The 17,075-nt window shown below is 40.5% G+C and overlaps 1 protein-coding gene across 1 annotated transcript in view; it reads right to left on the reverse strand.

The window, feature by feature from the left end:
* Nucleotides 1-692: 692 nt before the first annotated feature.
* LOC124261628 (multiple epidermal growth factor-like domains protein 6) overlaps nt 693-17,075 on the reverse strand; it is a 69,326-nt gene continuing 52,943 nt past the window's right edge. The window contains exons 3-13 of the mRNA XM_046695966.1: nt 15,905-16,024; nt 15,129-15,374; nt 14,583-14,759; nt 12,815-12,958; nt 12,441-12,575; nt 11,606-11,740; nt 3,508-3,645; nt 3,295-3,429; nt 3,018-3,152; nt 2,719-2,827; nt 693-2,548 (exon numbers count right to left, since the gene is read on the reverse strand). Of these exons, the coding sequence (XP_046551922.1) occupies nt 2,389-2,548; nt 2,719-2,827; nt 3,018-3,152; nt 3,295-3,429; nt 3,508-3,645; nt 11,606-11,740; nt 12,441-12,575; nt 12,815-12,958; nt 14,583-14,759; nt 15,129-15,374; nt 15,905-16,024 (1,634 nt within the window). The 3' untranslated portion in view covers nt 693-2,388. The remainder of the gene's footprint in view (nt 2,549-2,718; nt 2,828-3,017; nt 3,153-3,294; nt 3,430-3,507; nt 3,646-11,605; nt 11,741-12,440; nt 12,576-12,814; nt 12,959-14,582; nt 14,760-15,128; nt 15,375-15,904; nt 16,025-17,075) is intronic.

Genomic DNA, 17,075 nt, shown 5'->3' on the forward strand with positions numbered 1-17,075 from the left:
GGCTTACCCACCGCTTCTATATGTTTACCAATTTTCAACGGTAACTGTTTCGCATGCCAGAGATAGTGAGTGAATATGGATTTAGCAATATTCCAGCAATATTACTGCGGCGTTCATAACAAATAGGTTTCATGTTTCCTGTGTGGAAATCGAACCCGGGTCTTCAGCGTTGACGAGCAGAGGTTATAACCACCAGCCCACCGCTCCATGCATGAGGAGTGAGTGAGTGAGTTTAGTTTTACGCCGCACTCAGTGATAATCCAGCTATATGGCGGCGGTCTGTAATTAATCGAGTCTCGACCAGACAATCCAGTGATCAACAGCATGAGCATCGATCTGCGAAATTGGGAACCGATGACATGTGTCAACCAAGTCAGCAAGCCTGACCACCCGATCCCGTTAGTCGCCTCTTACGACAAGCATAGTGGCCTTTTATGGCAAGCATGGGTTCCTGAAGACCTATTCTACCCCGGATCTTCACGTGTCCCATGCATGAGGAAATCTAATATATGTAGCTTGTAATTGCTGTTCAGATCAAAACATTACAGAATACGTACACCTTTCAGCAACATGTACGGCTATGTTAAAGATGGTATCGACACTTTACGTGGCGACTACCACCATCCCTAACACCGCAGATGACCTACTAGCTGTAGATAAAACATGACTGAAACTGAAACATACACAATACATAACCGCTATCAAATTAAATTTATTTCAGATAGTAAATTCATGAGAATGACAATAGTGATACAATGATAATGATAGATTATATGAGTACAGGAATTCAACATCTATACTACGCATCTCCGTGGTCATGGTCAGTGACCAGCATGAAGAGTCATGGTAAACAACAGCGTGGTAAGCCCATGGATGCATATATATTACAAAATATAACACGTGCACTTAGAAATACATGTATATGATTTATATGAAACAATACCAAGGAACAGGAAAAAAGTAATACAACAGGTGACAGATTACTTATCGTGATTTATTATTACGCAATGCATGTGACCTTGCTACTGTTTTGTTCCAACATAGCGCCTCCCGGAGGTAAGTATAATGAACATATACAAACATGTACATGCATGTCTAAACGTTGGGTATATATGGAACTGTTGGAGCGTCGTACTGGATATTATTGTTCTCGTATATATAATTTTAAAACGATTTAGGGATATTTAGGTGCTGGAACACTGTTAAGGTAACATGCTTTATGCAATTATCAAACAAAATTTCATATTGAGGGAACACTACGAATTGACTTTACACCATGCTGGAAATCAGACATCTTCAGGGTGACAACCAGTCGCTTCAACCGCCAGATTATTCGGGTGAGAATTTTTATTGTCTACAAAAGGTCACACACTATAATGTATAGCTATATGTTGTATTTCAGTGAACATACTAAACGTAACATTAACAATTTTCAACCCTCATGTCGTAACACCAAGACTTAGCCTCACATGCCGAGATCAAACTTACATCTACTGGCTTCAAGCAAATGCTTAAACAGCAGCTAGTTATTCAAGAAGAAATATGTCAGATAATATCTACGAAATCTATTATATCCTGTATTCGAACGTGTGCTGACAACCCCATATTTGGTATGTTTGGTTAAATGTGACCAGGTTACACATAAAGGAAAATGACAGATTGCGAGTCCTATGAATATTTGAATTCGGTGCCTCACACAGTAAGGTTGTATGTCAGTTCAGTGTCCGACGGGGCGGTGGGGTAGCCTAATGGTTAAAGCGTTGGCTCGTCACGCCGAAGACCCGGGTTCGAATCCCCACATGGGCACAATGTGTTAAGCCCATTTCTGGTGTCCCCGCCGTGATGTTGCTGGAATATTGCTAAAAGCGGCGTAAAACCAAACTCAGTCAGTCAGTCAGTGTCCGACACGTCGCTCTCACTGTAATAAAGAAGTTTCCCATCCATATAGTGTTATCTACCCTTGGTGCTCCTATTTCGAAATGGCTCTCGAACAGGCCGACCGATTATCTTGATGGCACAACTCAAAGTTGGTGTCGCCAGAGATGGGGAATACACTAGCGGTAGACAACAAGACATGGAAGAGGGATCTTCACCAATTCCATGCAAAATGCATTGAGGTGACCTTGGGTTCTTCAAAGTCGTCATGATCAGCGAAGGAATAACTGCTAAAGGAAGGACTCAAATGATTGGCTAATTTGCCGTTTTTACAAAACATGAATCATGCTATTATGCTGTTATTGACGTCAGAACATGTCTTGATGTTGTTCAGTTGTTAAGTAATAAGTGACCTCACTTGAGAAATTACCGTAACGTTTGTCCACACTCAGAACTATTAACGTAATAAAAGACTACTCTATATAGACAGGACGCTTTATGCAACTATTCAGTTCAAATGCGGCCCTGACGGACTTCCACTGCATTAACATAAGGATTGGTATTGTCAATGTGTTCATATGTGTTCTCCACAACTGGATCCCTTGTCCTCTCGTCTAGGGATATGTAGTTATCTTCGGGTTTCATTTTTGAGGCATCCAGTTGAATCTTCAGTCTGAATATACAGAAATGTTTCATCTCTATGACTGTTTTATAGACATCACAGAACGATTTTTCATTCTCTAAAATACATCTGATATATATCCGATTTGTTAATTCGGCACAAAATGTAAGTCAATCCCTGTAGTTAATCATGATAACTACATAATACATTCTTCACCTTACCTTCTGATGTAAACGATGGCTGTCAGCAGAGCGACGAGAGACAACACAAGAAGTGTCCCAAGTGTTGCTGCAACTGGCACTACCTGGTTTGAGCATCCTGCTGCACAACCTAGTTTCAGAACATAAGTAAGTGGTTCATATCAGCTGCCTTGATGTCTTACCAAGTTACTATAAATGAGTATAAGAAGAGGAAACAAAGACTTTCTGCAGCGTTTATCTTGCTGTCAGTTGTCTGGATGACTGTGCAAACTTTGCACAAAGTCGACAGAAAACTTTTTTTCCTGCTTATAGTGTCCTACCTTGACACAGTGGCTTCATGAAGTTACCCTGACATCCTCCAGGACATTCGCCACTGGACTTATCACACGTTAGGCCGTCTTTACACTGACCACATCGTGACATGCAGTCATCACCGTACATTCCGTCAACGCACTCTGGGGAGGAGACGAGATATATTTTTCATCTAACCATCATGCAGTGATATAATCAGGTTGTCTTGTCAAAGCGACCAGGGGAGTGTTTCTCATGGAATGAGCAGTAAATCATAACTCTCATAACACTGAATGTGTATCCCACCTTTACAAAATGGTTCTTGAAAGCCTGGCAGACATCCTTGATGACATGTTCCATTGATCTTGTTACAAGGCAGGTTTCCTTTACATTGGCCACACTCAGACTGACAGTGGTGTCCATGACGATCATCACTGCAAGCTGTAAATATATGATTAATTATCAACAAAAGACAACGCGTGTCAGTTATATAAGAATACGTACAGATTAAGAACCAACCTTGTGAACAGAGATCTGGCCACCATCCTGGCTGACATCCTCTAGGACATTTCCCTGTCCCCTTGTCACAGGCATCAGTGTCCAGACAGTGACCACACGGAGACGCACACTTGGCACCATAACGTCCATCTGGGCATGCTGTAGACAGTAACATAAACATGAGCCTTAGTGATGCAGTTAAAATGTGTCAGTTGAGTGGGCATGGGGCATTACAATATCAAATGACAAGGACATATTGTCCATTACGATAGACATGTGTGCTCAGGTTCCATGTATATGTGGCACCCGTGAAGGGCCACCTCCTCGTGGTGGGTGCTGGGTAACGCTAAGCGCCCTTCAACCCCGTTGTGGACCCGGGGGGATATTTGGTCCACCAACCCGTTTGCCGTGGGTTGCGCCCCTGTGTCGGTGGAGGACGGGAGTCTGGTGGTTGAGGGCACTGGGAGCCTGGAACCGTGTTCCTTTTGCCCAACACACCACTTCGGCCCTTACTTCACCTAGACGGGTGGTGGAACTGGCCCGGTTCCATCAATCGGCTGGTCACGCCAAGCCCTGTGTGTGGTGACTATATTGCACATTATATTATCATTGGGTCTTGGATTTTTTGGATCTACTGTGTTTGAAATGTTATTACTTTAAATTGCCTAGAGTCCTATGCCAGAAGGCGGTGGCTCATGGGCCAATCTGGTGATAATAGACCTCTGGAATCTGTGATTCTTGGGAATGGTGTCATGGGCCGAACCAGCCTGGCATTTATTCTTTTAGTTTTCCATAGCTTTTCAAGTCTTTGTCTCTGGAGTATAACGCCCCTGTATCCCTGGTGTCAGCATCTAGGAGATCCGGTGCTATTTGACACTGTCCTTGTTGACACTCCGTGGTGGGTGGGGAGCAGGGGTGCTGAATCTATTTACACTTATCATGGATCCCACTCCATCTGGTTCATTGCGAAACGAAAAAAAGCGACGTTTCGAACATGTTGATGACCCTTCAAAAACTATTTCTTCGAATTCGGACTCATGGGCTCGTTTCCTTGTGATTGAGGCAACTGATTTTCTGCCTATAAAACTAAATCCTTTTGCGATATCTAAGGCTGTTTCTGGAATTTGTGGAGATGTTAAGAACGTCACTCGTCTCCGTAGTGGTTCACTTCTGGTGGAATGTGCACGGAGACAGCAGTCTCTCAATCTTTTGTCCATCAAAACTTTTGCCAATATTGAGGTTGTTGTGTCTGTGCACAGAACATTAAATTCATGTCGAGGAATCATTCGCGACAGAGCTCGCTGTCTGTTCGACATGTCAGAGGATGATATTGCTGTAGAGCTTGTAGATCAAGGTGTAACCGCTGTAAAACGTTTCACCGTCAAGAGAGAGGGTACCCTTGTGAAAACTAATACCTATCTCTTGACGATTGCCCGTGCATCTTTACCACAGTCAATTAAGGCAGGATACTTTAATATCGGAGTGGATGTGTATGTCCCCAGTCCACTCCGGTGTTATAAATGCCAGAAATTTGGTCATGGATCCAACTCTTGTCGTGGCTCTGTGGTGTGTCATCGCTGTGGTGACAATCATGAACACGCAGACTGTGACAAAGAGTTTAAATGTGCAAACTGTTCTGGTCCACATGACTCTTCATCCAAATCCTGTCCCGTTTGGCAAACGGAATCAAAAATAATGAAGCTGAAGTGCGAAAAGAACATCCCATACCTTGACGCTAAAAAACTCTTTAAAAATGAGAATCCGACTCCATTACATCCGTCATACTCTGCTGCAGTAACTCGGTCTGTAATGACATCCTTTGTTACCTGTCAAACAGATCTGACTTGGGTCAAGTCAGAGAAGCCCATGAATTCTTCTTCACCCTTACCCTCGACATCCCGAGCCACTCAATCTCCATCTGCCTCTCAGGCCTCATCTGGATCTCAGACTTCATCTGTCTCTCAGTCTTTATCAGACTCTCAGACTAAGACTCAGCCAGAGACATCACAAGTGTCAGCTCAACAGTCAAACACTGGTCATTTGCCCAAAAAGAAAGGAAAAAATTCAACAGGAAACAACAATTACCAACTGTCCCAATACCTTCAGAGGTTCCTTTTGAGAACCCCTTTGAACCTCTAGATATGGAGGTGTCACCGTCCACTCAGGACACACGGAGGAGCTCCTATTCCTCACATTCACGCGGACGATCACCAATTGAGGCACCATGACTCAATTGTCCACTATACTTCAATGGCATTGCAGAGGACTCAAACATAATTTCAACGAGATTCAATTACTAACACAGGATTTTCAACCGTCAGCTATATGTCTCCAAGAGACATATCTAAAACATACAGATAACTTTATTCTGAGACGGTACAGTGATTATCACTCTTTCTCTCCTCCAAGAGACAAAGCAACTGGAGGTGCTTCCATTTTGGTACGGCAAGGGATAATACACAGCCCTGTTCATCTTAGTACAAATCTTCAAACTGTTGCTGTTCGCATCACCCTGCATATTGCATTGACTCTGTGCAGTTTATACATTCCTCCCTCTACTGATATTAGACAGTCGGATCTTAAAAACCTATATGACCAGCTTCCGAAGCCATGCCTCATCATGGGCGATCTGAACGGTCACAACCCACTTTGGGGAAGTGACCATACTAATACAAAAGGTAAAATCCTTGAGGAATTCATTTCTGATAATAATCTGTGTATTTTTAATGATGACTCAGCCACTTATTTACATCCAGCTACGGGAACATATTCTTCCCTGGATCTATCACTCGCCGATTCCAACGTATATAATGAATTTGAATGGGGGGTACATGATGACCTTTGTGGGAGTGATCACTTCCCCACCATTCTCAAAGCGGTCAACCCTGGTGATGATCCACCTTTATCACGACGGAATTTTGCCAGGGCTAACTGGTCATTGCATCAGACACTATGTACTGATCACTTAAAACATGACATTTTTGCGAACAGCGAAGATCCTATACAGTTATTTTCAGATATACTGAACAACATTGCTGACCAAACTGTACCAAAGTCCTCTGCAATTCCACACCTTCGTAAGCCATGGTTCAATAATGACTGTAAACAGGCCAGAAAGTGTAGGAAGAAAGCTGAAAAGTATTTTTGCCGACATCCTACTGTCCATAATCTAGACAAAGTTAAAATTTCAAATGCTAAGGCTAGACGTGCTTTTAAACAAAATAAGCGTCAGTCTTGGCGAACTTATGTTTCTAAAATAAATTCACGCACACCTATGTCAAAGGTGTGGAAAATGATTCAGAAAATAAAGGGCAAAGGTTCTAAATCTACTGTTCACCATCTGAAGGATGGTGATCATTTATTAACTGATAAAACTGACATTGCCAATAAACTTGGTGAAACTCTCGCCAAGCACTCATCTTCATCCAATTATGTCCCTGAGTTTCAAAACTTTCAGAAACAACAGGAGAAGAAAAGGTTACATTTTAACTCAGACAATGGTGAAGATTACAATGAATTATTTTCACTACATGAGCTACATACCGCCCTTGAGCAAGCTCATGATACAGCAACAGGGGCTGACGATATCCACTATCAGCTCCTGAAGCATTTGCCCGAACCATGTTTGGAAACATTGCTAAATATTTTTGATTCAATATGGACTTCAGGGAATTTCCCAACTTCATGGCGTAATGCCATTGTCGTCCCCATTCCAAAACCCGGCCGGGATCATACTGATCCATCAAATTACAGACCAATCTCTTTAACGAGTTGTGTCTGTACAACCATGGAACGAATGGTAAATAATAGACTGACATGGTATCTTGAAACCAATAACCTTATCACAAATATTCAATGTGGTTTCAGGAAAAAACCGTAGTACCATTGATCAGCTGGTACGACTAGAATCCTTTGTTAAAAATGCTATAGTAAATAAACAACATGCTGTATCAATTTTCTTTGATCTTGAGAAAGCTTATGATACAACCTGGAAGCATGGCATTTTGAAGGATTTACATGATTTTGGTTTGAGAGGTCGTTTGCCTCTTTTTATATCACAGTTTTTTAAAAGACAGGCAATTTCAAGTCCGAGTGGGTTCAACCCTGTCTGACCATTATAATCAGGATCAGGGTGTGCCGCAAGGCAGTATTTTGTCTGTCACATTGTTTAGTATAAAGATAAATAGTTTATCAAAAGTTTTAAATGATTCAATTGATGGATCATTATTTGTGGATGATTTTAATATCTCTTGTCGCGGTAAAAATATGCACACTATTGAACGACAACTGCAGTTGTGTTTAAATAAAATAAATAAATGGTGTCTTGAAAATGGCTTTAAATTTTCTAAGTCAAAAACTAATTGTATACACTTTTGTAGGAAATATAAGCCTCATAAGGACCCGGAACTATTTTTAAATGGTATTCCCATTAAAGTTGTCAAGGAGGCCAAGTTCTTGGGTCTAATTTTCGACTCCCATTTGACTTTCCTTCCGCATATCAAATCCCTAAAAACTAAATGCCTGAAGGCACTCGATTTATTGAAAGTCGTTTCTAATTCAAAGTGGGGAGGGGGCCAAACTACCCTCCTACACCTGTATAGATCACTTGTCCGCTCGAAGCTTGATTATGGCTCCATCGTATATGGTGGAGCCTGTAAAAGCAACTTAAAACTATTAGATTCTATCCACCACCAAGGTCTGAGACTTTGTCTTGGGTCCTTTCGAACTTCTCCTGTTGACAGTCTCTACGTCGAGGCTGATGAGCCATCTCTTACACAACGCCGTATAAAATTAACTTTACAGTATATTACAAAACTTTATTCCAATGAGTCAAACCCTGCATATACCTGTGTCTTTAATCCCCTATATGAAGATCTGTATAACAAGAAGCCTTCTCTTGTTCCGCCTCTTGGTATAAGAGTGATACCTTTCCTTTCTGCTGCCGGCATTGAGCTAGAACATATAGCTCCTTCCCGTTTTCTTTCTTCTCCGCCTTGGCAATTGGTTAGGCCACAAGTTGACCTAACATTAACTACATTTAAAAAATCAGAAACAAATGAATTACAGTATAAACAAGAATTTAGTCAATTAAGAAATAAATATACTACATACAAATCCTTATTTACAGATGGGTCCAAGGATGGTGGCGCAGTGGCATGTGCCACTGTCATTGGATCCCGAACAATATCTTCTAGAATACCGGATAACAGCTCTATATTTACAGCAGAAGCAAACGCCATCTTAACAGCTCTTAAATATATTAATAAACACCGTAAATATAAACAATATATCATCTTTTCAGATTCTCTTTCGTGTCTTCAGGCTATTAAAAATCTTTCTTGTAAACATCCACTTTAATTAGAAATTATTGAATTGTACAATGAACTTGCTACTGGCCAATGCGACATCGTCTTTTGTTGGTTACCCAGCCACGTTGGCATTTCTGGGAACACGATGGCTGATATTGCTGCTAAGGCAGCCCTCAACAAATCTGTGACACCACTTCTTATCCCATACTCTGATTATAAAGCCAGCATTAGAACATACATCCGCGATCTAATGCAAAAGAAGTGGGAGACCCAAGTAGGTATTAATAAATTACATGCAATAAAACCCTACATTGGTTACACCTACTTGGGTTGTCAGTCCAGATTTGAAGAGGTCATTATGCGACGATGTCGCATTGGCCATACCAGATATACTCATGAATATCTATTGAAAGGCGAAGATCCTCCGTTTTGTATCCCTGTGATGAAAGGATCACAGTCAAGCATGTCTTGCTTGACTGCATTGAATATTCCATCACAAGGGATATCTATTTCAAATCCAAAACTCTGAAGGATCTTTTTAATAATGTCAATTCTCATTTAATTATTGCATTTTAAAAAAAATTAGATTTGTTGAGTGATTTGTAAATAGATATATATTTTATTATTGGTAGTTTAGATTAGCAACTGATATTCTTAGTGGCTGTATCCTCAAAGGGGGTTGAAGTATTGTAAAATTATTGTCCTCCTGAGAGGGTACGTCAGTCCCAAAACATTTAGTCAATCTAAGTGTACCTGCTTTTTAATCGTAGAATAAGTGTGTTTTTAATTTATGGCTAGATTTCTCTTCTGTCGCCAATGGCTGAAGGGATGGTGTAAATTCCAACTAGGGTCCATGCAGGTAGCAAAAGTAATGTAAGTCCCCACGGTTCCTAGTATGGTGATCTACCTTCAGTTGTTGGCGATCTATAGCCCGTTTTTATATTGTATTGTCTTCGTAAATAAAATAGTTTTACGTGTTCATGCTAGTTTTAGACTCCATCTGTGATACTCTAGTTATTTTATAGTCCTTCGATGACTGATTCTTTAGCAACTTTAATTTATTATTTATATAAAACATTTCTCGTCACTATATGGCTGAAATATTGCCGATGTGACGTTAAATTTTAACTCACTCACTCACTCCATGTATATGTAGATTGTTTTGATGATTGCCAGGACGTTCCTTTGGAGATAAACTATAAAGTCAAATCTTAACGAGAGGCATCCAAACTTTAGAGCTCTCAAATTCTTTCCACCCTGCTTGTACCGACTATTTATGCCTATTTTAATTTTTTTCTACCCGGAGAAGCATTTAGACATCTAACTTTCTCTACATACTATGCATACCTTAGGAACATTTGAAAACAACATTTCTAATTCAGTTTAGGCATATTCCATATGAGTCCCCAATAGCTGCGACACATTTTTTATCATCTGAAAAAGGCCAATATATCACCACTTTTGTTCACGTTTTCTCCCTGACGTCACCACAGACGAAATTTGGAATATGTTTGCTAATGCTCCTGCTGAATAGGCTGGAATATTGCCGAGTGCGACATAAAACTAAACTCACTCATCCCAGTTGAATACTCACACAAGCTATCGTCATCTTGTTACTGCATTAGATAACTGCAGTTGACTTACGCTGATTACACCTCTGAACCACTCTGATGAAAATCGTCCTGGACATGTTCCATTTGTCTTGATGCAAACATCACCATCCACACAGTTGCCCCACTAGAATCTAACTTCAGTTGCCGGCGATCTATAGGCTGATTTTATAGTGTTTATTATCCGTATAGTGGTATTAGTTTAATAATTATTGCTAGTTTTAAAATTTATTATCAATGTCAAATTGGTTCTCGTCACGATATGGCCGAAATATTGCCGTTGTGACGATAAAATAATATTAACTCACTCATTCGGATGTCAAACAAGGACAATATTATTTTGCTGCAAGCGTTCGTCTCTGTACCATCATTAAGGTTCAGACATACATTAAACATCCCTTTATGTGTATTACTAACCGCAAGTTGCAGTCCACGTCGGTAGACAAACTAAAGCTGTATTAAATCAGTATGAACTTTTGGGCAGTGCCTGTAATAGGTTTGAAAACTTTTCTCAAGACTGAAGGAGAAAAGGGGTGACTTTCCAACAGTGAACTATGTGTCAGATTCACAGCATCTCTAGCGTTTAGTGTTTTTGTTTCAGACTTGAGGTTCAAATGAAGCATACTCGACGATTTCAGTGAGAGGATAATAGACAGCGTTCTCCAAAGTAGTTCAAGAAGGTTAGAGCAGTAAATGTCTCAATAAAGCTTTCAAAGGAATTAAAAATAGACACGAGGATGATATGACTCTCAGTGACCAAAATAATGTGAGACGCAATTTATGTTTTAACTCGTATGTTCCCATATTTGTTTGAACTATTTTTGCATGTATTCATTATGTTTCTATCGATATTGATATTACCATTTGCTTGATAGTGATTAATACACATATGCTTACTGTGAATACTGTGAGTGATAAAATGCTCTTGTTATTCGTTGCAAGACCAATGCAAGAATCACAGAGAGGGGGATTCGCATTTTAAACCATCATAGGAGCGATAGTTATGGAGAAACTGAGTCTTTCGTTTATGACATTCCCATATTTCAGCATTTCAGCGAATGCAGTACGCATAATCAGTTATATGTATTAGCCAATTAAATAAATGAAGAGGAATACATAAATAAATAAACATAAAATAAATACTTTCGGACTGTGCACAGAGCCGCACAATTGCGACTTGAGCACAGAACATGTACTCGCGTTGAAGACAAGTGTCAGTGTGCCACCCTGCTGCACAACCTAAAGGACAGATGCCTGTAGACTTGTCACAAAAGGCAGCGTTGAAGCAGTTTCCACACTTTGAAGTGCAGTCTCCATAGTAACCGTCCTGACACGCTGTACATGATGAAAACAGTTAGTATGTCAACTATATCATATGTTTCAAATAGTATGAAGCAATTTAGATGTAGGCACGCCCATTTTCAAACAGTAGCTTCATCCCCTGGAAGTAAGTGGCAATATTTAATACAGTTTAAGGATAAAGATGTCCTAAGCATCAAGATACATACTGGAACCTATTAAAACAGAAAAGTCATCATGCTTTACATTGCACCAACTTCATATTCAATTATATATTTTTTCAAAACAATGCTGTTGCGTTTGCTGCTTGAGTCTACAACGTTGCTATGGAGTTAATATGACTTTATTACAATTTTATGATTTATCAGTCTTGCTCAAAAGATATTTCATACAGGATACAACGTCGTTCGAGGCGTCGTTTAAAACGCTTTATGATAGAGACACACATGGAAGACATTTCCAACGTTGATCAATGCCAAAAATAATGTCGATGCTGTTCAGTATTTCAATTGTACGACATACGGAAATTGCGTTTGCAGTGTTGTGACGGGTATTAGCGATTGTGCAGGATACATTATCACTGATTCATAATCGCAGTATATAGCCGACATTGTACAACAGACTCTGTTTATAGAAATGATTTTTTTGTCGGTATGAAGGGGGCTTTCTCATACTTGTGATATAATTCTGGGTATAAACCATGCAACTGCACTGTGAGCAAGCAAGATGTACTCACGTTGAAGACAGGTGTCAGTTCGCCACCCTGTTGCACAACCACCAGGACAGATGCCTGTTGTCTTGTCACAATAGTCAGCATTGAGGCAGTTTCCACACTTGGAGGTGCAGTCTCCATAGTAACCGTCTGAACACGCTGTAGGTGATGTAGAACAACTTGACTGATATTTTTAAATTAATCTGATGCAATTAAATATAGACATTTTCAAATAGAAGGTTCTTCCCCAGAAAGTAATGCCAATGTTTAATACTACGCTCCACGATATATATTGGAATGGTACATGTCAATGAAAACAAGGAAGACATTATGCTTAACACTCATCCAACTTCATATATAGAAAGTTTGCGTTTGATTGTGTTTCATTGACTCAGGACCTGTACCTGTTTGGCAGTCCGTCCCTATGTATCCTGGAGCACATCCACTCATACACTGTCCAGTGATCTTGTCACATACTTCTGTGTTTAGTGAACAGTGACACTGTTTGTCACATTCCTCGCCAAACCAGCCGTCACTGCAAACTGAAAACTTAACAAAAATATGCATATAGAACAAACATGAATTTTACTAAGCAGCAAAAGAACGTCAGTTTGGAATTTTCCTTCACAGAAAATGATAACTGTAAACTCATTCATTCATTCATGTTTTGGTTGTATATTTTTGACAAAGACATTCCTTCCCAAACTCAGAATGGAACCCAGGAAATGGTCTCAAAAACGCAACCTGATCTCGGAGATGGTACGGTGTTCTCTATGTTTTTCATGCAACTCATGCTGCACGTGCTGTTCACAAGGACCAGCCCTATAAAATGCATCCCCAAACCTTGTTGAAGCATTCACATTGCAACGTCAGCAGGATGCCGCGACTCACGTCAGCTCAGACGAACCAGGCGCTAGGAAGTCTTGAAGCTGGCCACACTGCACAAGCCGTTGTCAATCACTACAGGCTGCAGCAACGTTTCCAAGCCACCAACACCACAAATGATCGCCCCCGTACTGGCAGACCAAGGCTGACCACAAGACGACACGACCGTCATGTTGTGCGACAGCATGTACAGAATCCCTTCATGCAGGCATCCGAAACAGCACGCCAGACAGTGGGAAGACACGGGAGACCAATCAGTACTGATACAGTACGCCGACGTCTTAACATCGGGAACCGCCATTGCCGTAGACCTTACCGTGGACCTATCCTCACCCCTCGTCATCGGCGTGATCGTCTACAGTTGGCCCTACAATACCAAAACTGGCGATACAGGCAATGGGGAGCTGTTCTTTTCACAGATGAGAGTCGGTACTGCGTATCAACTGCAGATGGCAGAAGAAGAATATGGGTCCCGTGGTGTTCCAGAACCTTGGTCCAGGAAGAGGAGGCGGCATCACAGCGGTACGCTACATCGACCAAGTTCTCAGACCCCACGTCATACCACATTTCGCACGTCACCGGAACAACATTTTCCAGCATGATAACGCCCGGGCCCATACTGCCAGAGCTACACGGGACTTCCTACAGCAGAACGGTGTCAACATTAGTCCTGATCTTTGGGATGAAATTCAGAAGAGACTGAATAATGTCATACCATATCGAACACAGCCGATTTATTGCGCCAGGCCTTTTCAGAGTGTGGTTCCAGGAGCCAATGGCCTTATCAATCGATTGGTGCACTCCATGCATAGACGCTGTGCTGCAGTTATTGCCGCTCGTGGTCGTCACACTAGATACTGAAGTCAAGATTCTGAATGGACTGCAAACGTTCACGTAATGTCTTGGAATTGAGCTGAGTTATTCATTGATGTGTCAGGATATTGTACACAAAAAATGTTTTTGATCCGCTTATTATCTTCATTTATGTAATGATTTGATTACAGTGTCTATCTAATTTTGAATACGTACAGACGGGGTTTTTTGCTGCTTAGTATATAACTGACAGCCTCAGAATGACATGAAATTATATTTCATGATTAGTGATTATCAATATTGGTTAAAAGAACACAGTTTCGTATTGGCACTATACAACAGCCATTGTGCATTAAATGGCACATATATCTACATCATATATATTCTGATAGTAGTGAATCTATTGTTCAAATCAAAGCTAAAATCACAATCTGTTGCTCACACGTTCATTGGTGTACGTTAACCTACCAAATATCTGTACCTCGCACAACGTGAGAAAACTGTTTGTCTGTATGGTGAGGTTGTTTCCTGCCAGTGCTTGTTGACATTTGACATCAGCTACAGCTGCCGGATGGGTATTCCTTGACCACTGGAAGCACAACTGTCCACCAACATATATCTTCATACCATTGTTTCGGTCTTGGTCTGCATTTCAAAGGGGAAAATACGCGTTCTGTCAAACATCAAATATTACACCTGAGCTCCAGATCAATTTGCGCCATGTGCTGTTGGTGATCAACAGCCCATTTTTACATTGAATTGTTCTTTTTAATGCTATCCTTTTATGATAAGATGCGAGTTTTAACGTAATATCTCTGATATAGGTTTTAAATCTCAGTTGTTTCAGCATTGATATGTAAGTGTTTCTCGTCACGATAATGCTAAAATATTGCCCATGTACCGCTAACATTATCACACTCACACGAAACATACGCCAACAATTCATATTATATCAAACATGACAGTGTCCTTAGTAAAAACAAAACGGTGTTATATAGTGAGACCCATACTCACAGTCCTGACGTAGATACAGCTTGATGTGTTGTATCTTGTCTGTGTTTGAGTTGTTCAGGTACACAGTCCATGTTTGGTCTCCACTGTTGGTATGTGTACATGTCAGTGGTTTACTATGGAAGTCGGTGGTAGCTCTGCCATCCACGGCGTACCTGGCCTCGAAAAGGTGTGTTATATTCCCTGTCCCGTCAGTGGGTACACTGTATGTACTGCTCTGTGTGGCAGTTCTTCCCAAAGCAACATTTCCTGAAGAAAGAGAAACCATGTAAAACATAATACACATACGACAATAGTGGAAATAATGGCAGTAGGTTCATTGTGCGAAAACAGTTAATGCATAGAAGTGTACATTATTTCGCAGTATGTATTTGACTTATCAACGTTGGGCTTTAGAAATCCCCAATAATTAACAAACGTGGAATAAGGGTTACAGATATCAAATGGCATTTCAAAATAGAATACAAGCACCACTGAATATGATATGACGTGATATTTTTCTTTGCAACAACCGATTATAATACGGGGCGTTACATACTCCAGTCCATACAATGCATGTATGTCTCCCATTATCTTGGAAACCATTAAAACATGATACTCAATCTAAATTCAGGTTTTCAACCAGTGTTTAAAACATTCTCGTCATTCCTTCAGTTGCCTTCTGCAAAGTGTTGAATAAATCATGAGATTGGGAGCAAGATTAGCAATATATCAAGATATCGCAAATATCGTTGACTTGAATTCATGCTACATAGACTACCTGTCTACACTACACTCACGTCTTTGGCAATAGGTACCGAACCATCCTTCCTGACATCTGTCTGGATCACCGACCTGGTTACAGGGAGTAGAGGGGAACACGGCACAGGCAGTAGTGGTGTCACAGTGACACTCGGCATCTGAAGCGATAATAAACAAAGGAATTGATGTCCTGCTCTTGACAATGCGGGTACATCTTCTAATACAGATGAAAGACCAAGAATATATCAAACGTTTTCTCAAAAACTCGAAATGATTCACCTGTCCGCTGCTGACATATTAGTCAATTCCCCTTAATACATGTGTTTAGTCCTAACTAATCATACACGATATAAGGTGTCAGACAGAACTGTTACATCCAGGATGCCACATGTACAACTTGAACCATAGTACCAGGTGCATAGTTGATTAGGGCTGCGCAATATAACCGGTTTACCAGTATTTACCGGTTCAGACATGAAAACGATATGTATTGCGATACGCTGATCGAAAACCGGTATTTTGTCATGCATTCGGAAAACTTCGGATATTTCCGTTTTTTGAATTGTTCTTTTCCCTGTTTCATTAGTGCCAAATGTCACTTACATTTTTATTTTGTCATGATTAAAAGTTTTTATGAAAGGGTAATCAATCATTGTGATTTTGTTGTGTTTTTGCTTTATAATCAAGCATTAACTTGATTATAAGTAGTTTTGTTAAAAAAATAATCCTTGCAATATATTGCAATACATATCGCAATAGATGCTTCCGCATCGCAATATATCGCAATATGAAATTCTCTGCAATACCCACCCCTATAGTTGATACTAATGGTAGCAGACCAAAACCCCAAAACATCCTACCAGTGTGTGTCCCTGTGATGCAGAAAAACAACACCGTTGTCCAAAGCCACGCCATTGTGTCTTAGGTTTGTTCCCTCACGGATTGAATCTGCAAGAAAACGCGCACTAGCGTTGATTCTGCTCTTCATGCTAATTTCACATGGCGACATGCTTGCATATATAGTCACAATGGACGACTTTGGCAAGTGTAAATCTCATAAAACAATTACTAATTGGCAACATAGGGTTGCTGAACGTACGCTTGGGATAATAAAAAATCTGGGCTCATCAAGTCATGCTTACCCAGCCATTTCTTGGGTTTTCTTTCTGTTTCACCGATGACTTAGAGGCTGCTATGTTGATGTTCTGG

Source organism: Haliotis rubra, unplaced genomic scaffold, assembly GCF_003918875.1.
Source record: "Haliotis rubra isolate DU_JTF1 unplaced genomic scaffold, ASM391887v1 Scf801, whole genome shotgun sequence".
Classification (NCBI taxonomy): Eukaryota; Metazoa; Mollusca; class Gastropoda; order Lepetellida; family Haliotidae; genus Haliotis; species Haliotis rubra.